The 23,141-nt window shown below is 41.5% G+C and overlaps 1 protein-coding gene across 1 annotated transcript; it reads left to right on the top strand.

Annotated features, from left to right (window-relative positions):
• The first annotated feature begins 270 nt into the window (after positions 1-270).
• Positions 271-23,105, top strand: LOC114102757 (serpin B6-like). Its single transcript, XM_071613633.1, has 7 exons — positions 271-446; positions 7,832-8,010; positions 9,899-10,047; positions 10,859-10,976; positions 12,235-12,377; positions 22,071-22,226; positions 22,550-23,105. The coding sequence occupies exons 2-7, from the start codon at positions 7,842-7,844 to the stop codon at positions 22,952-22,954; spliced, it is 1,140 nt and encodes a 379-aa protein (XP_071469734.1). The 5' UTR covers positions 271-446; positions 7,832-7,841; the 3' UTR covers positions 22,955-23,105.
• The last annotated feature ends 36 nt before the right edge of the window (positions 23,106-23,141 follow it).

The following is a 23,141-nucleotide window of genomic DNA, read 5'->3' as shown; positions in this document are numbered from 1 at the left end:
AAGTAATATTATTCTTACTTATTCACAGTAAACAGGTTGGTGGGGTGCGCGTTGACGCCCCCTGCTGGAAAACTCCCGGAGCAGCAGGCGGTGGTTTCATCCGCCATTCCAGTCCCCGCCACAATGAAGTTCGTACCCCTGCTACGGGAGAGGACCCACGGCCCCGCCAGCACGGGTGGAGTCCGCAGCGGGGCAGACCGCCCGCAGGATTGGGGTTAAAGTGCAGTGGTTACCTGCTGCACACCTGCGGCCTCCTCGTCGCCGCCCTGCCTTCCCTCTCCCCGCCTCCTCCCGCGGTGGCCGAAGGCCGCTGCTGGCCCCGCGGCGCCCTGGCTCTCTTCCCGGGACTCCGCCCGCTTCCCCCCCCGGCGGGTATTTGAGGCCTGGTGGCCGGGACATCTTCCTTCTGCTCTGCTCGCCGTGGGCCGTGGCGCCGAGAGTCTGGGGTACGTGTCTGGTGGGAACCGCCGTGGCACGCGGGGGTCCGTTATCCGCTCCAACTCGGGGAAAGCGCCTGGGGCCGGGAGTGGCGGCGGGGGACACGCGGGGCTGGGACGCGGGGAGCCAGCGCCCGGAGAAGTGGGGCGGCGCCGGGCACGGGGGCAGCGTCGGCTCAGGTTCCCTTCTGGATCCCCGCGGCCGCCGCGGACGGTGACGCCACCCGGTGAGTCTGTGGGCAGGATCGGGCCGCGGTGGACCGCCCGGATCCGGGTCGCGCAGGCTCAGCGACCGAGGGGCAGGCGGTTGCAGCGGGATGGGGGCGGCGCGGAGCCGGCCCAGCTGCAGCTCCGGGATCCTGGATCGCAGGTGACCCCGCTCGTCCCGCGGCCACCCGTAATCCCAGCCCATCGCGAGCCCACAGGTGACTCCGCCCGTCCCTGGCCAGTGGTGACCGCTTCCTTCTGGCGACGCGGAGGCCGCGGGCTCCTGAAGCAGGGAGCTGGGCCTTAGGAACCCACAGGGCTGGAGGCGTGAGAGGCCGAGGGTTCAGTGCCAAGGGCGGCGGGAGAGGGGTCCCTCAGCGCCTTTCCCGTGCAGGAGCCGTGGTCTCCTCACTCGAGGATCGTTTGAGAACTTGTTAAGGATCTTTTTTTTTTTTTTTTTCTTAATTAAATTTATTGCAGGCAAAATGTTACAAGATTTGGTCTTTTCAAGGATAAGAGGGTATGTGGAGGAGCTAGGGCTGCCAAATGGTACAGCACTTGCCAAGCAAGTGTGAGGCACTGGGTTCCATCCTTAGCACCATGTAAAAATAAACCAATAAAATAAAGGCATGCTGTCTGTCTACGCCTACAATTTTTTTTTTTTAAAATAAGAGAATATGGGAAAAGTTTTACTTATGTTTAGGGTTGTGTGTTGGATAAAATTGGCATTTAAATTAGTTCCTTCTCTCCTTTCCCTTTAAACTCAAATTTAAAATAAATTTTTATTTGTTTTAGTTATACAAGACAGTAGAGTGTACTTTGTTATATATAATGGAGTATAATTTCTCATTCTTCTGGTTATACATGCTGTAGAATCCCACTGGTCGTATAGTTATATGTGTACATAGGGTAATAATGTCAGATTCTCTCTACTATTCTTCCTACCTTCATACCCACTCCTCTCCCTTCACTCCCTTCTACCTAATCTAAAGTAACTATTATTCCCTAGCCACCTCCCATTGTGAATTAGCATTGGCATATCAGAAAAAACATTCTGACTTTGGTTTTTGTGGATTGGCTTATTTCACTTAGCATGATAGTCTCCTGCTCCGTTTACCAGCAAATGTCATAATTTTATTCTTCTTTAAGGCCGAGTAATATCCCATCTCATATATATATATATATATATATATATATATATCATTGTTTTATCCATTCATCTGTTGAAGGGTACCTTAAGCTCAATTTTGACAGACTTCATGGAAAATTAATATTCACATGGGGTGAGAAATACTCAGATACCAGGGGGAAGCTGGGTCTGGTTTTTCATCTTGCATGGGGTTCAGTTAGTTATACTGATGTTAGGAACATGCCCTGGCTGCCTGTTTCCTTCCTCCTATGAGTTAGGATTGCTGGGATAAATTCAGATGAATTAAGGAACTTTTGGATTCAGGGCCTAGGGGTGGAGCATTGCAGTGCTGAGGCTCAGTAACATGTACGTGATTACCCTGAATGACTGCTTTTATCAGTATATCTTGGGTATGTGCCAGTGTTTCATGACTACCCCTGAGTAATTGCATCCCTTATGATTTGGTGCCTTGACAAAGGCGGTACTTGGTTCCATAAGCAAAATACAGTTGGCACTCCATATCCACACGTTACCTATCCACAGATTTAATCAACAGTGAATGAAAAATATTGGGAGGAAAATTGATTCTCTACTGAACATATGCAGCCTTTTTTTCTTGTTATTTCCTAAACAATATGGTTTAACAACTGTTTATATAGCACTTACGTTGTATTAGCTGACAGAAGTAATCTAGAGATGGTCTGAAGAATACAGGAGGGTGGGCATAGGTTATAGTAAATACTACAACCTTTTATATAAAGTAATTGAACTTCTGAGGGTTTTGATTTGCTATGGAGGTCCTGTACCCTCATATACTTAGGGATCCCTATAATTAAGATTCCATTCCAAGGCATTTTATTACATTTAACTCAGGCCATTAACAGTAGAATGAAATTAGAACAAACAGCATCAGTATTTCCCCCCTTATATCTATCTGCCCATGAGAGTAGCCAGGTGGATGTTGTAGGATCACATGGAAGACCACACACCTTACGTTTCTAAGATGGCTGGATCAGGGATTGGGACAAGAACACATCAGAAGAAGAAAATAATTTCTAATTATTACCTATTAGGCATCTACTGCTCAGAGAAGTTACACACAACCACACATACCCAGACACACCTGCAACTGCACAATAAAGCAAAGCAGAGACAAAACAGGAACCCAAGTTTCCATTTAAATTGACTTTACATGGTTACATTTTGTAGGAAATGAAAACACTGTTAGTCGAAGAAGTCAAGAACACAATCAAAGATTGACACCTTAAAATTTTTTTGGACTTGATCAATTGAATAAATTCAGTTGTGAACATGAACTGCTCAAAGTTACTGGTCATGATTCAGGGAAAGAAATAACCCTAGGGTAGATTTATTAGATGTTCAAAATATGTATAAAGTAGCTCATTAAGAGAGCCTTAATCTCTTTTTTATGTCAATGATTAAAATTGTTTTTATTTATAAAACAATTTATAAAAAACAATTATAAAATTGTTTTTATTTATTTTCAAAGCAGTGAGTAATTTTGAAATGTGTATGAATTTTATATGTGTGTGTATGTGTGTGTGTGTGTGTGTGTCTATGTGTGTGTATGAAGTGTCCACATCTTTATTTCCTGCAGCTGTAGAAGTAGGCACTGGAAAGGCCATTGTTAGGCACTGAGTTTGCAATGCCATCTGTGAAATGTGTATCTTTGTTACTGGAACATGAATAGGTAAGAGAAAGAACTCATTTAAAAAAAAATCTCACTAGATTGCTTATGATTTTCTTTATTATTTGGAATATCTTAGAATTTGGATTACTTTCTCTTTTTAGGATTGGAACTCTAATCCTTTTATAATTGATTTTTAAGGATTTATATGTTATTGCAAAGAAAAAATGAAAATTGTTTTATGATTATGTCATAGTTCCAGTTTATTTTCAAATTTATGTTTCAGGACAAATAAAGATTTTAATACATGGGATTTAATGCTTGGACACATATATGACAAAAGAGGGACTAAGTAATAACTCAAGAAATGTGGCTTTCCAGCATTCACATATTGTTCTATTGTTTTTACAAAAATGGTTGGTATATTTGTGGCCTTGTGTATTCATCTTCTTCTTTCCATAAAACCCTGCTAACCCAACAGGCAAAGAGCTCTTTAAATCATTAAAACCAAGGACAAGACAAGGAGAGAGGAGCTGAGCAGTGGACAAGAGATGCCAGCAGAGTTTTGAGCAGGAAAGTGGCTAGAGGAAGGAGCTCAGTGTCTGTGGAGGGAGGAGGAAGGAGCAGCCCAGAGGAGCTGACAGTCTCAACCTTGGAGTCCCTGGAGAGGGAGGGTGAAGTGCAGGTGGCAGCAGGGCCCCTCGTAGAAAGTCTGTTTATGGAGTGGTTTGAACCTCAGATGCCATCCCCTCTGCCCTGGCAACCAGGCAGCCCCCCTCTTTCCTAGCAGCCCCTTGATAGGAGGTCAGGTCTCAGCCCTGCAAGAACTGATGAGAAAAGCACTGGGCTGAAATGAGGGGAGAGGGATCTAGCAGAAGCACCCCAGCCCTCACTCCAGCTACTTATACATCAGAGCCAGCAGCCAGACCAGGGTTTTTTCTATTTGCCATTCTTCAGCAGAAAAAGCTACTGTGACTCCTTGATCACATCAGCAGAGAAACCCCCAGCTGACAAGTGTCACTTTTGTAAACAGAATTTCCAGCAGCCTTTTGTGTTTTCCCCTAAATATGAACTGACACCCAGGGTTTGGTGGGCACTTTTGGGAATATTAAGCATGAAAGAGAAACCTACATAGAATAAAACGAACACCAACCACCACCACACCAACAATAGCCAAACACCAGGGATTGACAAGGCAGGGTGCAAAAGAAGCTCAAGAGAACTATAGTGGATGTTCTTTGAGGAATTGGAACCAAGGACATCAGAGAAAAACAGAGTCCTTGGAAATTAAAAAGTGTAACAACTGATATTAACCCCCCCAAAAAAAAGAAAGATTGGAGGACAATGGCCTTTCTCCAGAAAATGGGACAAAATGTAATTGTTACAGACAATGCAAGAGAAGTAAAAGGTCTGAGTAGAACTTTTCACTGTGTGTTGGGATATTGTCAAGGTGTTGACCTCTCCAACTCAGGGCAGCTGGAGGGGGCAGCCTGGTGGCTGGAGATTTGAGCTGGACACCTCTACAGCAAGTAACCTTGTCCTAAAGTATAGTACTAGTATCATTCTTTGTGTGTGCTGTGACATTCAGAAGGTTGGAAAGTCCCAGATGAGTTCATTCCAAGAGTGTTAGTGCCTGACAAATAGGAGGTAAAAAAGCAGAGAACAGAGATTCTGCAGGAAGTGAGAAAGCACTTTAATTTGTTTTCCCTGAGTAGGAAGGAGAAATTTTTAAATTGCTACATTGAAAGGGCCCTCCAAATCTCCACCAAAAAGAATGAACTGGGCCCAGAGAAGGACACATCACTAGGACATTTCTGGATATCAGGGATGGGGATAAGATTTCATAAGCTTCAAAGAGTAGGGGTGTTATAGGGTAGATGGAGCTGGGGTCAGAATGTCAGGAAAGTTCTTAACAGCAGAGCTGGTGGTAGGGAAGCTATGAATTGGTACCTCAAAACTTTGGGGGTAAAATCCTGTGCAGCTCATTATAGACCTGCTTAACTCAGGTAAAGTCACACTATTCATGCAATCATACATGTAACTCTGGTAACTATGTCTGTCTCATTTCACCATCTTTTCTACCCCCATGCACCCTCCCCGCCCTTTGCCCATCCAAAGTTCCATCACTCATCCCATGTGCACCCCCCAATTTTGGTTTACATTCACTTATCAGAGAAAACATTGGCCTTTGGCTTTTGGGGATTGGCTTACTTCATTTAGCATGATATTCTCTAACTCCATCCATTTTCCTGCAAATGTCATAATTTTATTCTCTTTTATTGCTGAGTAATATTCCATTGTGTATATATACCACAGTTTCTTTACCCATTCATTTATTGAAGGGCATCTAGGTTGGTTCCACAGTTTGGCTTATTGTGAATTGAGCAGCAACTCTATTTTCTATCAGAACCAGTACTCATCTCCTTCTCGAGTATTCAGATTTTGTACTTTACAATTCCTTCATTAAAAGAAACAAGGACATAGGTTATACTGTCACTGGAAGAGGTCTAAGGAGTTTCTGGAGGGGTGGACCTCAACTTAGGATGAGTGGGGTTCTTGATAGATGTGCAGAAATGGATTGAAGAACATGTCTGAGGCAGAGATTTATTTAAGAAAGCAAGGAATATAGACATTCAGGGGGGAATGTGAGTCATCTTGAGAGTGAGATGATTTGGGGGTTCTCGGGCTCTTTTAAAGGAAATTTGGTGAAGGGTGGAAATGGGAAGGTATGTGAGGAGGACTTCAGTGTGATGATCACAAGATGGTTTATGATGGTCTGGAATTCTCAGGATTCTTAGACTGATATGATCTCTGCTAAGTGACCGGTAAGTCACATTGGAAGTACCCTAGTTTATGTTTCTTAAAATATCGTCTCTCTCTTTGCTTAATCTGTTTCTTACATAAGACAATCAACAATGCACAAGGTAATTTTCATAGTGGATGAATTTCCATCAACTGAAAGATTGACAGATTGCCCAGAAAATTGGGAGTGAAATTAGCTCAGTTGGCTTGGGGAGTGACAGATCTGGGAAGAAACACATGCAGAACTTTGTCATAAGGCATGAGACTTTCAGATTAAAATGATACTCTCCATGTCCTTCCTTTTGTCTGTTTTCTACGTATCTTTTAGTTTTTCTATCCTACCTCAATTCCCCATTGTTGGACTAGAAAAATTGAACATGGGCCTCTAAGGCCCAGTTGTTGCCATAAAGCAAGGGTGTTTGAGACCAATCACTTTTTTTTTTTTTTTTTTTTTTTTGGTACCAGGGATTGTATCTGGGGGCACTTTACCTCTGAGCCATATTCCCAGTGTATTTTATTTTGAGTCAGGATCTTGCTGGGTTTCTGAGACTGGCTTTAAACTTGCAATCCTCTTGCCTCAACCTCCCACGCCAGTGGGATTACAGGTATGAACGACAGCGCCTGGCTGCTTAGGCTCTTATTTGTCATTACAAGTTCTCTCTTGGTCTCATCCTCCCTACCCTTACTCCCATGCATCTTTGATTTTCATAGTCTTCCCACCAGGTTTGCAACCCTTTTCTATTCTGAATGGAAATCTTTTGTTCTAGAGAGCCTCTCCCTCTCTCTCTCTCTCTTTTTTTTTTACTCAGGTTGACAACCCCTTTTATAAACTACATGTGACTCTACTTGGGGGCCACCTGAATGGTCCATTCTTAATCACAGCAGCAAATTCTCTTTTGCCACATGGGGGAAATTTCACAGGTTCCAGAGATTAGGACCTGGATGTGTCTGGGGACCTTGTTCAGTGTTCCACAGATATTGTCCCATGCATAGGTTTCCTAGAAAGAGAACTGAGGGTTAAGTGGTGTCCTATTGAGCATGCCTGTATGTGCACCCTCATTTGTTGGGGGTGATGGGTGGGTATTTGATTTAGAGGAGAGAAGGGTCTCATGTGGTTTTATTTCCCATATTTATTTTAAGGCTTTAGATTACCCTAAAATGGGGAACGCTCCCAAATTATAAAAACACTTGTGTGTCATGTCTTTTTAACTTTGCAAGTGAATTTATAATTTTAAATGATTTTCAAATTAAATGACACAGTAAGTCCTTACAACACACAAAGAATACAGATGTGGAAGCCAAAGTTAATCACCCTTTCTCTTACCCACTCCAGGAAGTGACTGCAGTAACGTGGTGCATGTGTCCTGTCTACACTTTGCCCATGCACAGGTCTTCACAAAATAGGATCATAGTATTAAATTTTACTCTTCTTTTTCATTTAATATTAGGACATAAAATGATCTTGAGACCTCAAAAGAGATCCTCAGAGTTCTGTGTGTGTCCATTTGCTTATTGCACCACAGCAGCAGTGGCGTTAACGGGAGGGGAAGTGCAGTTGGCCTGTGAGCCTGTGTTCATGTGATACTGATCTGAAATCCATCGTTCCAGGCTCGCCATCATGGATCCTCTGTTGGAAGCAAGCGGCACCTTTGCCTTAAACCTTCTGAAAACGCTGGGTGAAGACAGTTCAAAAAATGTGTTTTACTCACCCATCAGCATCTCCTCGGCCCTGGCCATGGTCCTCTTGGGGGCAAACGGAACCACCGCAGTCCAGATGGCTCAGGTACCTGGTGTCCTTTGGGAGTAATAGTAAATGCTGACAATTGTCAATTGAGCTGATTCTCCACACTTCAAATCCCAAAGGGATTGCTGTGGATGGATATCAGAGGGTATCAGAAGGGTGTGGATGGAGAGTTGACAAGAAGCACATGCTACCCCTGCTGAGCACCCCTGTGAGCACATTGCAGTCCCTGAACTGTAGCAATTTCCAAATCCAGCCAGGTGTGTGTGCCAGGCTCCTCTGCCCTCAGGGTGGGAATATTCCTTGATTGGCTCCACCTAGGTTTCCTGGGGAGCATTCCTGGTCCCTCACATGTCAGGCCATGGCACTCCCCTGTGCATTCTGGACTTAGCGCTTGGCACCTCCCTTCCTTTTCCAGAAGAAATGGGCCATATTTGTTGCTCCTGTAGCCTTCTTCCTGCCAAAAGAGAGTTGGGGTTCAAGGACCTCTCTTCACTTTGAACTGTCTCACCTTTTAGTTACAAGGTTTTATAACTTCTTTAAAACCATTGTAGGATTTCCGGGTCTCAAGTAAAATAGCCTGTTGCACTGGACCAAGCCACACGCACAAGCCTGTTTGAGACAGACTGTGTATTGGGTTGGAAGTAAGGGTGATGTGGGACAATGTCCTTGAGTTGCTTAGAAACCCCTTTGTCTAGAGGTCTACAAGATGCTGCCTTTGTTGTCCCAAGGTTTTTACAAAGTGGATCTTGACCTTGCTCCTGAAGCCATGGATTTGAGCTCTACCATTAGGTCATTTCTTATGTTGAGAATCATTTTGTCAACTGGAGAGGGAGCTCCGAGATAAGAAACACCTTTATGTTCTACCCATCAAGACCTGGGTTAGAAATAGTTCCTTGAAATTCTGCTTGAAAATGGAATAATTTTTTCTTTGGCTCATCTCTCTCTTCCCATACTCTATAACTTAGGCAGGTACATGCTTCCCGGGCATCTTAGGCAGATGTGGGAGTTGGGAACGTGCCCTATCTTACCTCTTGCTACAGGTGAACATTTTATTTCCCCAGCAGTGTCTACCATATCACAAGCCCCTGTTTCTGTAGTCTGCAGTAGTAATTTCATCCCTATACCTCCAGCCTCTGTCAACTGCCATGTCCAAATCCAGTACCACGTTTTTTATATTTTCATTATGTTAGAACACTTCTGCATTGCTGCATGTGTTATCTGTTGCTGCAAAACAAACCATCCCCAAACTTACTGGCTAGATATAATAATGGTGGATTGTTTTTCAGATTCGGTGGCCTCACAGGCAGTTCTTAATGCTCCCTGTTATATAAACCAGTTGGGGTCATTCACGCTACTATTGCAATGGGCAGCTGGATTGCAAGGTCCCAGGAGTCTTCTTTCACATCTGGCATCTTGGTTCTCTTCTAGGCAACTCAGCCTGTGTGTAGCAAATCCTCCAAGGGGATAGCTTGGACTTCCTTCCATCATGGCAGCAGGGTACAAAAGAGTGAATGGGACAGCTGCTAGGGGTTTTAATGCTCAGGCCTGGACAGCATTGCTTCTGCTGAATTCTGTTGGTCAGAGCCATTCCAGACCTAAGGGTGGGAAAAACTGTACCTTACAACTTTTAGGAGCAGTCTGTGTTCACAGAGATGGGAGGTCTGGCTGGTAGCCCTGTCTCCAGCTAGGCTATAGATACAAAGAACCTGCATTGTGGAAAGCCATTTCCGCTAGACCAATACTGACAGGGTACGGAGAAGGAACCTGGGAGGAACACTGGAGAATGAGCTTTCAAGATACTTTTTGTCTCTAATTGGTTGGTGGTTTGAATCTGCACAGTTCTTATGCCAAGTTTAGTATAGTTTGCTTGTTCCCTGTAGTCAGGGCCTACTGCAATGGTGTGTTTTTGTTGTGTTTCTGATTTCAGGTACTTTCTTTAAATAAAAGCAGCAACAGTGGAGGTGGAGATGTCCACCAGAGCTTCCAGTCCCTTCTCACTGAAGTGAACAAGACGGACACACAGTACTTGCTTAGAACAGCCAACAGGCTCTTTGGAGAAAAGTCTTATGATTTCCTCTCAGTAAGTCATACTCGCTGCTTTTGATGAAGCAAGGTGGTTGGGAGGAGGGGGACTCGTGGTGCAGCTGAAAGAGCCTGGGCTGTGAATTCACTCAGGTTTCTGGTTACTCATGTATTTGTTCACACCCTTTCATTTAAAAAATTAGAAAACTACTCAAGTCACACGTGAGTATATTTTTTGTGCAGAATGCAATAAAGCCAGCAAAGCAAGAGCCCTCATCAACCTCTTTCCCACAACCCGTCATCCCTCCCAGAATTAGAGCTTTTGTGGATTTGATATGTTCTTCCTGCACATGTAGAAATTTTGTTTTGTAGTAATTTTCCCTGCCTTATGCCTTTATCCAACATATGTTGTTTTGCAATTTTTTTCTTTTGTTCTTCAATTGTCAGCGTATGCGGATCTACTTCAGGGTTGTCGTCATCATCATCGTCATCATCATGGCTTGCTTTCCTGTGTTCTACTTTCTGTGTTCAGCCTCTCTCATTCTAGAGCGCAGTGGTGTCTGAGCTCTTGCTGGGTTAGCACTCTCTCCACAGTTACTGTATCCCAGCTTCCTCCCAGTTACCTCTTGAAGCTTAGCAAGTCCCATAAAGATCCAGCCATCTTTATGCAATGAAGTTTATTTGATACTTGGGCCATTTAAAGATGGCCAAGAACTGAGAAGGTGGATTTTAGGTTCATTCTACATATTTATTTGTAAATTACATCTTTAAATCTGCACATTTTTGATTTTTGTGCTTTGTACATTAAAGAAGTACACTGTTGGTGTTAATTATTTTTGGAACCATGCAATTATGTCGTTCTGATTTAGTCTTTTAAAGATTCCTGCCAGAAATTCTACCAAGCAGAGATGGAAGAGCTTGACTTTCTGAATGCTACAGAGGAGTCCAGAAAACACATAAACACCTGGGTAGCTAAAAAGACAGAAGGTAAAAACATAGTTTTTATTTGTTGTTTCTGTTGATGGTGGGGTTGTTGTTGCTTTGTTTGCAGTGCTGGGGATCCAACCCTTGGCCCTGTGCATGCTGAGCAGATGCTGTTCCACTGAGCTGCAGTCCCATCCTGTTCTGTTTTTAAGTATTTTAATCAGTCTTATTTTCAGTTCCTTAACAAGATTGTCAAATATGAAGAATGATATTTTTCTTCTTGAAGACTTTAAAATCTGCTGCTGAAATACTGTCAGTGGATGACATTTTCTCTAGCTTCTTCTCTCTGCTGTTCTCAGTGTGTCCGTGATGTTTTCCAGTAGTCAGCAATCCACACTTAAATTTTTTTGTTGTTGGCTGTTCTTTCTTTTCACCAAAGGAAAAATTCACATGACAGGTCTCGGCTGTGTCTTTTGTAGTGTGGGTTCATGCTTCACAGTTTTCATGCATTATTGCAAGTTGCTTAGCAGTATCTTCATTTACCTGTGGTTTTTAATGTAAGTTAATGTAAAAGTAAAAAAAAAAAAATTGTGGTACCAGGCTTTGAACCCAGGGGTGTTTAACCACTGAGCCAAATCCCCAGTCCTTTTAAAAATATTTTATTTAGAGATAAGGTCTTGCTAAGTTGCTTAGGACCTACGTTGCTGAGGCTGGCTTTAAAATTACAGTCCTCCTGCCTCAGCCTCCCAAGCCAGTAGGATTATAGGCATGTACCACTATGTCTGGGTAAACTGTGCTTTTACATTTGTAAAGAGCATCTTGTAACCAGTCATCTTTTTAAAAATTTAAATATTTTTAGTTGATAATAATAGTATTGTTAAAAATTGTACTAAAAATAATAACAAAACTGTTCGTGATGCTTCAATACATACGTGTGTGTGTGTGTGTGTTGTGTGTGTGTGTGTGTGGTGTAGTGCAGTGTTTAAATAAGGGTAAACATATCTGGCCCCTCAAAAATTTAAATCTATAATCCTTCTTTTAATAGTCCTTTAATTCACTTACTGATATCTACTTGTTCATTTTATGTTTTATTCAAATGATGGTATTTTTCTTGCCAGAACTTTAAAGTTTTTTTTTTTTTTCTTGGTGCCAGGACTGTTGCTTTGTTTTGATGACAAATATCTGTTTATATTATTTGGGGCATATGTGATCCTTTATCTCTGTGTTTGACCATTTGAGGAGGTGGGCCCCTCTCCGTATCATCACTGATGCACCCATCAGAAAACTCTTAGCTAACTGGTTCTTTAATTTTTCCTTTCAGATAAAATTACAGAGTTGCTGTCTTCAGGTTCATTGAATACAAACACTAAACTGGTTCTCGTGAATGCCATCTACTTCAAAGGAAACTGGGATAAACAGTTTGACAAAGAGCTCACCCAGGAGAGACCATTTAAAGTCAGCAAGGTGAATGTTGCATAGTAACAAAGGAGATTCCCAGACACAGGGCCTGTGTTTGCGGTGGTTTCTAGATCATGAAGGCCACCACATGGAGCCTGTGTCTTGCAAGGCGTAGGGTAGCCCTGCAGCAAGGACCCCCTGAAGCCTTGGGGCCTTGCTTTCATACTTATCCTCTTTTTATATGACACCAAGGGTTCTGTTGGCACCCCCTACTGTCACCTGCCATACTTGCTCTGGTGTGTTAATCTACAAGGCAAATCTGATGGTGTAGCTCTCAGGCTAACTTTAGGTCTTTCTTGGCTTCTCAGAACTTTTGAGATAAAGTTCAAACTCCAAATTTGGTGTTTGAGGGTCCTCGTGGACCTGGATCCTCCCCATTCTCCTCAATACCTTCACACTCCTTTCTCTTTTTTTAAAGTAAATTATTCATGTATTCTAATTTGTAATACATGATGGCAGAATGCAATTCATTTCATATTACACATATAGAGCACAATTTTTCAAGTCACTGATTGTACACAAAGTATTTTCACACCATTCACGTCTTCATACATGTATTTAGGGTAATGATGTCTGACTCATTCCACCATCATTCTTATCCACTTGCCCCTTTCTTCCCGCCCCCCCCCCCACCCCTTGCCCTATCTAAAGTTTCTCCATTCCTCTCATGCTCCCCTGGCCATTGCCATTATGAGTCAGCATCCTCATATCAAAGAAGACATTTGGTCTTTGGTTTTTTGGGATTGGGTTGCTTCACTTAACATTATATTCTCCAACTTCATCCATTTACCTGTAAATGTCATGATTTTATTCTCTTTGAATGCTGAATAATGTCCCATTGTGTATATATACCAAAGTTTCCCTATCCATTCATCTACTGAAGGGCATCTAGGTTGGTTCCATAATTATCTATTGTGAATTGTGCTGCTATAAACATTGATATGGCTGTGTCCCTGTAGTATGCTGTTTTTAAATCCTTTGGATATAAACTGAGAAATAGAATAGCTGGGTCAAATGGTGGTTCCATTCCCAATTGTCTGAGGAATCTTTATACTGCTTTCCAGAATGGCTGCACCAATTTGCAGTCCCACTAGCAATGTATGAGTGTGTCTTTCTCCCCACATCCTCGTCAACACTTATTGTTGTTTGTATTTCTTGAACTGCCATTCTGACTGGAGTGAGATGAAATCTTAGAGTAGTTTTGATTTACGTTTCTCTAATTGCTAGAGATGTTGAACATTTTTTCATGTGTTTGTTGATTGATCGTATATCCTCTTCTGAGAAGTGTCTGTTCAGTTCCTTGGCCCATTTATTGATTGGATTATTTGTTTTTTTGGTGTTAAGATTTTTGAGTGCTTTATATACCCTAGAGATTAGTGCTCTACCTGATGTGCTTGTGGTAAAGATTTGCTCCCATTCTGTAGAATTTTCTGTAGAATCTTCCTTTGATTTCTTCCATTCGGATTGTTTCTTTTGCTAAGAAGAAGTTTTTAATTTATTTTTTATTTTTTATTTTTATTTTTTTTTAGAGAGAGATGAGAGAGAGAGAGAGAGAATTTTAATATTTATTTATTTTAGTTCTCGGCGGACACAACATCTTTGTTTGTATGTGGTGCTGAGGATCGAACCAGGGCCGCATGCATGCTAGGCAAGCACGCTACCGCTTGAGCCACATCCCCAGCCCTGAAGTTTTTAATTTAAATCCATCCCATTTATTGATTCTTGGTTTTAATTCTTGCACCACAGGTGTCTTATTAAGAAAGTTGGGGACTAATCCGACATGATGGAGATTTGGGCCTATTTTTTCTTCCATTAGGCACAAGGTCTTTGGTTTAATTCCTAGGTCCTTAATCCACTTTGAGTTGAGTTTTATGGATGGTGACAGATAGAGGTTTAATTTCATTTTGTTACACGTGGATTTCCCAGCACCATTTGTTGAAGAGGCTCTCTTTTCTCCAATGTACGTTTTTGGTGCCTTTGTCTAATATAAGATAACAGTAGTTTTGGGGTTAGACTCTAAGTTCTCTATTCTGTACTATTGATGTATAGATCTATTTTGATGCCGATACCATGCTGTTTTTGTTACTATTGCTCTGTAGTATAGTTTTAAGTCTGGAATAGTAATGCCACCAGCTTCTTTCTTCTTGCTAAGGATTGCTTTGGCTATTCTGGATCTCTTACTCTTTTCCAGATGAATTTCATGATTGCTTTTTCTATTTCTATAAGGAATGGCATTGGGATTTTGATTGGGATTGCACTGAATCTGTATAGTGCTTTTGGTAGTATGGTCATTTTGACAATATTAATTCTGCCTACCTGAGAACAAGATAGATCCTTCCATATTCTAAGGTCTTCTTTAATTTCTTTCTTTGACGTGTTGTAGTTTTCATTGTAGAGTTCTTTCACCTCTTTTGTTAAATTTATTCCCAAATATTTTTTAAATTTATTTTGAGATAGATGGGGTGGTTTTTCTAGTTTCCCTTTCAACAGATTTGTCACTGATGTATAGAAATGTCTTTGATTGATGGGTGTTGATTTTATATCCAGCTACTTTGCTGAATTCATTTATTAGTTCTAGGAGATTTCTGGTAGAATGTTTTGGGTCCTGTAGGTATAGAATCATATCATCTTCAAATAGTGATAATTTGAGTTCTTCTTTGCCTATCTGTATCCCTATAATTTCTTTCGTCTGTCTGATTGCTTGGGCTAGAGTTTCAAGAACTATGTTAAAGAGAAGTGGTGACAGAGGGTATCTATGTCTTGTTCCAGTTTTTAGAGGGAATGTTTTCAATTTTTCTCCATTTAGAATGATGTTAGCCTGGGGCAAAGATATTCTTTACAATGTTGAGGTATGTTTCTGTTATCCCTAGTTTTTCTAGTGTTTTGAACATGAAGGGATGCTGTATTTTAGCAAATGCTTTCTCAGCATCTATTGAAATGATCATATGAATTTTATCTTTGAGTCTATTGATGTGATGAATTATATTTATTGATTTCCGTATGTTGCACTAACCTTGCATCCCTGGGATAAGCCCTACTTGATCATGATGCACTATCTTTTTGATATGTATTTGTATTTGATTTGCCAGAATTTTATTGAGAATTTTTACATCTATATTCATTAGAGATATTGGTCTGAGTTTTCTTTCTTTGATTTTGTCTGATTTTGGAATCAGGGTAATATTTGCTTCATGGAATGTGATTGGAAGTGTTCCCTCTTTTTCTATTTCATGAAATAGTTTGAGAAGTATGGTGTTAATTCTTCTTTAAATGTCTTGTAGAACTAAGCTGTGTATCTGTCCAGTCCTGGGCTATTCTTGGTTGGTAGGCTTCTGATGGTGACCTCTATTTCCTTGCTTGAAATTGATCTGTTTAAATTGTGTATATCATCCTGATTTAGTTTAGGAATATCATATGCCTCTAGAAATTTGTCAATGCCTTTGATATTTTCTATTTTATTGGAGTACAAATTTTCAAAATAATTTCTAATTATCTTCTGTATTTCTGTAGTGTCCTTCATAATATATCCTTTTTCATCATGGATGTTAATAATTTGAGTTTTCTCTCTCCTTCTCTTTGTTAGAATGGCCAATGGTTTATCAGTTTTATTTATTTTTTCCAAAGAATCAACTTTTTGTTAATTTTTTCAATTGTTTCTTTTGTTTCAATTTCATTGATTTCAGCTTTGATTTTAATTATTTCCTGTTTTCTACTGCTGTGGGTTGATTTGTTCTTCTCTTTCTAAGGCTTTGAAATGTAGTGTTAGGTAATTTATTTGTTGACTTTTTCTTGTATGAACTTTATGCAATGAACTTTCCTCTTAGCATTGCCTTCATAGTATCCCAGAGATTTCAATATGTTGTATTGGTGTTCTCATTTACCTCTAAGAATTTTTTAATCTCCTCCTTGATATCTTTTGCACCCCATTGTTCATTCAATAGCATATTATTTAGTTTCCAGGTGTTGGAGTAGTTTTTATTTTTTATTTTATCATTGATTTCTAATTTCATTCCATTGTGGTATGATAGAATGCAGGGTAGTATCTCTGCATTTTTGTATTTACTAAGATTTGTCCTGTGGCATAACATATGGTCTATTTTAGAGAAGGATCCACATGCTGCTGAGAAGAAAGTGTTTCCGCTCGTTGATGGATAAAATAGTCTATATATGTCTGTTAAGTCTAAATTATTGATTGTATTATTGAGTTTATAGTTTCTTTGTTTAGCTTTTGTTTGGTGGATCTATCCAGTAGTGAAAGAGGTATGTTAAAGTCACCCAGAATTATTGTGTTGTGATCTATTTGACTCTTGAACTTGAGAAGAGTTTGATTGATGAATGTAGGTGCTCCATTGTTTGGGGCATATATATTTATAACTGTTATGTCTTGTTGATGTATGTTTCCCTTAAGCAATATGAAATGTCCATCTTTATTCCTTTTATTAACTTTGGCTTGAAGTCTACTTTATTTGATATAAGGATGGAAATCCTTACTTGCTTACATAGACCATGTGAATGGTATATTTTATCTCAACCTTTTACTTTCAATGTGTGGGCTTCTTTTCCTATAAGATGAGTCTCTTGAAGGCAGCATATTGTTGGGTCTTTTTTTTTTAATCCATTCTACCAGCCTATGTCTTTTGATTGGTGAGTTTAAGCCATTAACATTTAGGGTTATTATTGAGATATGATTTGAGTTACCAGTTATTTTTGTTTATTTTTGGTATTTAGCTTGACCTGGTTTCTCCGTTGGTAGGCTTTTCTTTTATTGTAGTTCTTCCCTTTGCAGATTTTCATAGTTATTTTCATTTCCTTCTCATGGAATATTTTGCCAAGAATGTTCTGTAGTACAGCTTTCTGTAAATTCTTTAGCTTTTGTTTATCATGTAAGGTTTTTATTTTAACATCAAATTTGAAGCTTTATTTTGCTGGATATAAGATTCTTGGTTGACATACATTATCTTTTAGCACTTGGTATATTTTGTTCCAAGACTCCTAGCTTTGAGAGGCTGGGTTTAAAAATCGGCTGAGATCCGAATTGGTCTTCCCTTATAGGTAATCTAATTTTTTCTCTCTTGCAGCCTTTAAAAATTGTATCCTTATTCTGTATGCTAGACATTTTCATTTTAATGTGTCTTGGTGTAGATCTGTTGTAATTTTGTACATTTGGTGTCCTATAGGCCTCTTGTATTTGATTTTCTAATTTATTCTTCTTGCTTGGGAAATTTTCTGATATTATTTCATTGAAGAGATTGTGCATTCCTTTGGTTTGAATCTTTGAACCTTCCTCTATCACAATAAATCCTAAATTAGGTCTTTTGATGGTATCCCATAATTCTTGGATGTTCTGTTCATGGTTTCTTACCATCTTCACTGTGAAGTCAACTTTATTTTCAAGATTATATATTTTGTCTTCATTGTTTGAAGTTCTGTCTTCCAAATGGTCTAGTCTATTGGTGATACTATCTATTGAGTTTTTTAATTGGCTTGTTATTTCTAGGATTTCTTGTTTGTTTGTTTTTTTTTTTTTTGTGATCAATAGTCACTTGAATTTGTTCGCTTATCTCTTTGTTGGAGTGATTGATTTTTGCCTGTATCTGCTCACTTAGGTCATTCTTTATTTCCCAAATCATTTTAGTTATGTATATTCTGAACTCCTTCTCTGACATTTCACCTACTGCACTGTCTATGGATTCTATTATTACAGTGTCTTGGTTTGTTTGGGGCACTTTTCTCCCTTATTTTTTCATGATGTCTATGTGTCTTCCTCTCTTGCAGTGTAGATCTGAGGTATTACAGCTTCTGTCCTATTGTCTTATAGTGTGCCTACAGGTTACCAATATCTCACTTTTGAGGGAGATTTCAATATTATAGCACTCAATGAACAGCCATGTATCAGTTAGGTTCTATTTTTACATTTTTGTTATATTTTACAGTTTTGTCACTATAAACAGAAATGATGAGTTTGGTTATCTTCAACCATATAGTCAGTAGGTTTGCATAATGGTTTACAGTTTCATGGTGGAAGGGCGCTTGGGGGGGTTGGCTGAGGTGTTTAGGAGGTAGGATGTGACAATATGGAGGTATTAGATTATATGACTAGTATAATCATAAGAAGTTGGCTGTTAGTAGGAGAAATAAAAGATAGGCAATCCCATGCAAGATTCCCTGTTACTTCAGCAACAGGATAACTCTTAGCACCCTAATAGAGAAACCTCTGGTGCAGCCAGGCCACAGTGACCTTGGTGACATCTTACCAGGTCCTTATTGTTGTCTCTTGATAGAAGTGTCAGTATGCCAGTTTCATAGCAATGGCAGCCTCAACCCTCAACCCTCAACCCTCATGATGTTGGGCTGTAGAGCCAAGCTTTGGTGAATAAGGAACCCCATAAGCTGTGGTGGCATGGGACAGGTGAATGGACTCTGCATCTGGGACCCCACCACACTTCTTTCTTAACAGTGGTGTCCCCTCTGGAAGCCGTATCTGATTTCTGCCCCTTTATCTAAGCTGTCACTATGCCCTCTGCTGGTCTCTCCAAGACACTGCAGTGGTTGAAGTACTTTTTACTTTTATTGGAAAACCATCCCAGGGCAGATGGCTGTCATATAAATGCTGACTTGTATGTAGCTGGTGCTCAGGAAATACTGAACCAATCACTGATCTTCAGTCTTCTTTTGTTTGTAAGGATAACACCAGTACATATTTTTGTTTAAAAACAAGCAAAGGGATAAATACACAGAATTAGACTCTTGAGTTTAACCACCTTCAGCTTGGAAGGTGTTGTTTGCTGATGGCCTGGTGTCTTTCTCTCACAGAATCCAATTTTTTAAAAGTATTTTTAATCATAGAGTTTTTTTTTTTGACATGCTGCAAAGCTGACAGGGTGGACTAATGTGTTCTTGATCACTGACCATAAATTAGATCTTCCTCGTCCACTTGGATCTGAACCTTCAGTTTTTCAAGACATACATTTTGTGTTGAGATTTATTATGCACTGAACTGTCCTGTTTTCCCCTCAAAATATGATTTTTTTATCCTTGAAATTCATCTTTAACAAGATGTATGTTAGGGCTTCATTCATCTGATCTCTGCAGTTTAGCTCAGATCTCTGCAATTTAGCTCACAGCTCATCTCACCACCCAGGAGGCCTAGAGGAGAGGAGAACCCAGGGCTGATGTGGCACTGGGGTGATGCTCTTTGGAACCAGCTCTCCCTGCTCTGCCACCCTCAGCCTGTGGCCTCTTCCTCGTGCTCACAGGAGGGCTCAGATACTGCCTCCACTGTCCAGGCAGGATGGAGCAGGAAGGACAGACGATGGAGAGCAAAAGGCTTTCTTTGGAGATTCTGCCGCTGTATTCAGAGGGAAACCAGAACTGCTCTCACATGGTTTCTGCTCGATACAGAGCAGTGAAGAAGTTTACCTTGCTTTCTGCAGTGGAGGGAGAGGGTGGAGCTGCAGCAGGGGTTGACTGTACCAGCCCACAGAGTGTGTGGCAGGGGTGTCTCCAGGGACATGGATTTTGAGTTGATAAGGATTTTCATTTGGATTCCTCATTTCTAAGTGAGATTAAGCTTACTAACATAATTATATATTTAGTGAGTCATTAAATTACCAAGATTAGATTCTTTTCTATTATAAGATTGGAGACCTTGGGTCCTGGAGGGGAATGCAGAGAAATTGAATAAGGTGGGGTCAGCACCCTGAGGCCTGTGGGCCAAAGTCGGCCCATATCAAGTTTATCAGATAAAGTTTTTGTTGGTGCACACACATACTTATTTGTCTATATGTGTCACAGCAGTAGAATCCAGTAGTTATGATAGAAACTATCTGTAGCACAAATGCCAAAATATTTACTGTCCACCCATTTGTGGAAAAAGTGTGCCAAGTCCTGGCCAAGGACATGTTTGAGGAGCCAAGGGCAGGAGACTGTTGTGGCTGAGGTCTAGTTCAGGCAAGCTCGACAAGGCGGAGACAGAAAGTGACAGCAGATATGTCTTTGGTTTACTGCATTTGATCCGGAATGGTGTGCTGTGCCAGAGAACTAGGGAGCTCCCTCAGCTGGGCCTGTTGCATGGAGCTAAAAACAACTTCATAGTAGCTGCTGGTATCAAACTGTGGAGTACTCATAAGTTAAGCAGTATTGTAGGGTAGGATGTGGTCACTGTCCTCTGTCTTTTTCTCATGGTCTGAGGATGGCCCTTTGCTATTTGTGCTTATCAATTTTTTTATTCATTTATTCAGCTGATGTTAATTGAGTGCCTACTGTGTGCCCCGTATTGACTAGCTGAACATGTCTGCCTCATGAAACTTACATTTTCTTGAGAGAGAGACCAGAATCTTAAATAAGACATTAGTAGTTGTTAGGCAGTGGTAAGTGCTGCAGAGACACAAAGGAGGCAGACAGGAAACTGTGGCTGGGGGTACAGCTGCAGGTCAGGTGTATCAAGGAAGCATTCACTGAGAGGGTGATACTTGAGTAAAAACCAGGAAGAGGCAAAGGCTACACCCTCTAGGTTGTAGGGATGAGTGGACAGGTGAGGGATAGAATGACCCTGATTTTCCATAGAGACCCCTGTGAGTGTAGGAACCAGCAGAGGGAGAGTAGTAAGAGGTGAGGAGAGACAAGGAATGGGAGATGAGCTGTTGTTGTGATTATAGGATGTACTGAGCACTTCAGATCTTGCTCCTAGGAGAAGGGGTGTCATGGAATGGTGTCCAGTCAGAGGGGTGTGATCTGACTTACATTTCACTGGGATCCCTCTGAGGTCATCTCTGTACTCCAGGGATAGGGTGATGGCAGTGGAAGAAAGAACAACAGATGAGGTTTTGGTTGTATTTCAAAGGTAGAGCCAACATAATCTGCTAAGGAGTGAGATGCAGAGTGTAAGAGAAAGACATGAGCAAGGACGCACCGTGGCTTTTGACAACTGGATGCATGGTGTCACTGCCCACTGTGATGGGCAGAGGTGTAGGTGGAGCAGGAAGGGGATATAAGGAGCCCATAGTCATGTGTGACATTAGGACTTTCTTTTAGTCTAAGTGTGGGTGTCACGCAGCCAGTATAATACATGAGCCTGGAGTCCAGGGGAGAGGTCCCAGCTAGAACTGTAAATTTGTGGATTAAGTTCAAAGTCATTAGGTGAAGTCACCAAGAAAGGTGTTGGGTGTGAGTCTGGGCACCTCAGTGTTTGGAGGTTTCTTAGCATTCTGTCAGTGTGCCAAATATTGTGCTAATCCACTTATACAGGGAACACATTGATTTGGGCTCGTACTTTTAGAGTTTCCCATCCATGATGAGGCAGGCCCTTTGCTTTTAGGCATGGAGGTTGTGAATGGCAAAGGTGGGAGCACGTGATTAAGCAAGACCATTTACCTCTCAGGAAATGAAGGGGAGAGGAAGGGCTCAGGTCTCAGAGTCCCCTCCAAGGACTTGCCCCAATGACCTAACTTCTACTAGGCCCTGCGTTTTAAAGATTCCAGTGCCTCCCAATAGCTCCACACTGTAGATAAACCGTTAACACACTGGCCTCTGGGGACACTTGGTGTCTAACCATAACAGGGGTTCAGGAGGAACCTCATGGCCTGTCCTAGAAACTGGGTCAAGAGTGTTCCGGGGGCCCACAGGGGCTAACCTCTGTGGTATAGTCCAATGTGCCAGCTGGGTCAAGTTTCTACTCAACAGTTGTCCATTTCCTTACAGAATGAGGAGAAGCCTGTGCAAATGATGTTTAAGAAGTCTACTTTTAAAATGACCTATATAGGGGAAATATTCACCAAGATTCTAGTCCTTCCCTACGTCAGCGAGGAGCTGAATATGATCATCATGCTGCCCGATGAGCACATTGACTTGAAAACGGTAAGGAGCACTAAGCCATAACGAGGCCGTGATGGCAGGGGAAGGGCATTGGGTTTCTGGTGTAGCTGCTTTCCCCCGTTCCCAGTTAGCCTTTTATTTTGTTTTATTTTTTGTGTCTGTGCTGGGGATGGAACCCAGGGCCTTGCAGATACTAGGCAAGCTCTCCTGCTGAGCTGTCCCTGAGCTCTATTTACCTTGGTTACTACTAGCACCACCTCTGGCCAAGGTGAGGCTCCCACTCACAACATGGAGCATCTCCATTATCGCACGTGGCCCTGTGTGACAGCATGTGCTCTGTCTTGACATGTTCAACTCCCTTCTAGGTGGAGAAGGAACTTACTTATGAGAAATACATAGAGTGGACCAACCCAGACCTGATGGATGAAGAGGAGGTGGAGGTTTTCCTCCCTCGGTTTAAGCTACAGGAAAATTATGATTTGGAGGAAGTCCTTCGCAGCCTGGGCATGACCGATGCCTTCGATGAGGCCAGGGCAGACTTTTCTGGAATGTCATCCAGGAAAGACCTGTATCTGTCCAAGGTCGTGCACAAGTCCTTTGTGGAGGTCAATGAGGAGGGTACTGAAGCTGCAGCCGCCACTGCCGCTATCATGATGATGAGGTGCATGAGGTTCACTGCGCGCTTCTGTGCAGACCACCCCTTCCTCTTCTTCATCCAGCACAGCAGGACCAGAGGGATTCTGTTCTGCGGACGAGTTTCTTCTCCGTGAGGAAACAGTCATCTCTGGGTGCAGTCCTCTGCTTTCACCCTCTGACCCACTTTTCTTCTGACACTCCACCACGTGCCTGTGACCCAAGTGACCTTATTAGTGCAGTGTAACAATTCAGAAATAAAGGGCCCATTTTGGATACCCATGTCGACTACTGTTTGCATGTGAGATGTTTTTCCAGGATCTG

Source organism: Marmota flaviventris, chromosome 6 (genome assembly GCF_047511675.1).
Source record: "Marmota flaviventris isolate mMarFla1 chromosome 6, mMarFla1.hap1, whole genome shotgun sequence".
Taxonomy (NCBI): domain Eukaryota; kingdom Metazoa; phylum Chordata; class Mammalia; order Rodentia; family Sciuridae; genus Marmota; species Marmota flaviventris.
The sequence above is the reverse complement of the archived record's forward strand: the minus strand, read 5'-3'. Positions and strand labels throughout refer to the sequence as shown.

What these genes read in the sequence shown, in the direction of transcription:
- LOC114102757 (XM_071613633.1), top strand. Translation starts at nt 7,842, where the DNA reads ATGGATCCTCTGTTGGAAGCAAGCGGCACCTTTGCCTTAAACCTTCTG. An exon ending in AGTCTTATGATTTCCTCTCA is followed by an intron (nt 10,048 to 10,858) that starts GTAAGTCATACT and finishes GTTCTGATTTAG; the next exon opens with TCTTTTAAAGATTCCTGCCA. An exon ending in GGTAGCTAAAAAGACAGAAG is followed by an intron (nt 10,977 to 12,234) that starts GTAAAAACATAG and finishes TTTTCCTTTCAG; the next exon opens with ATAAAATTACAGAGTTGCTG.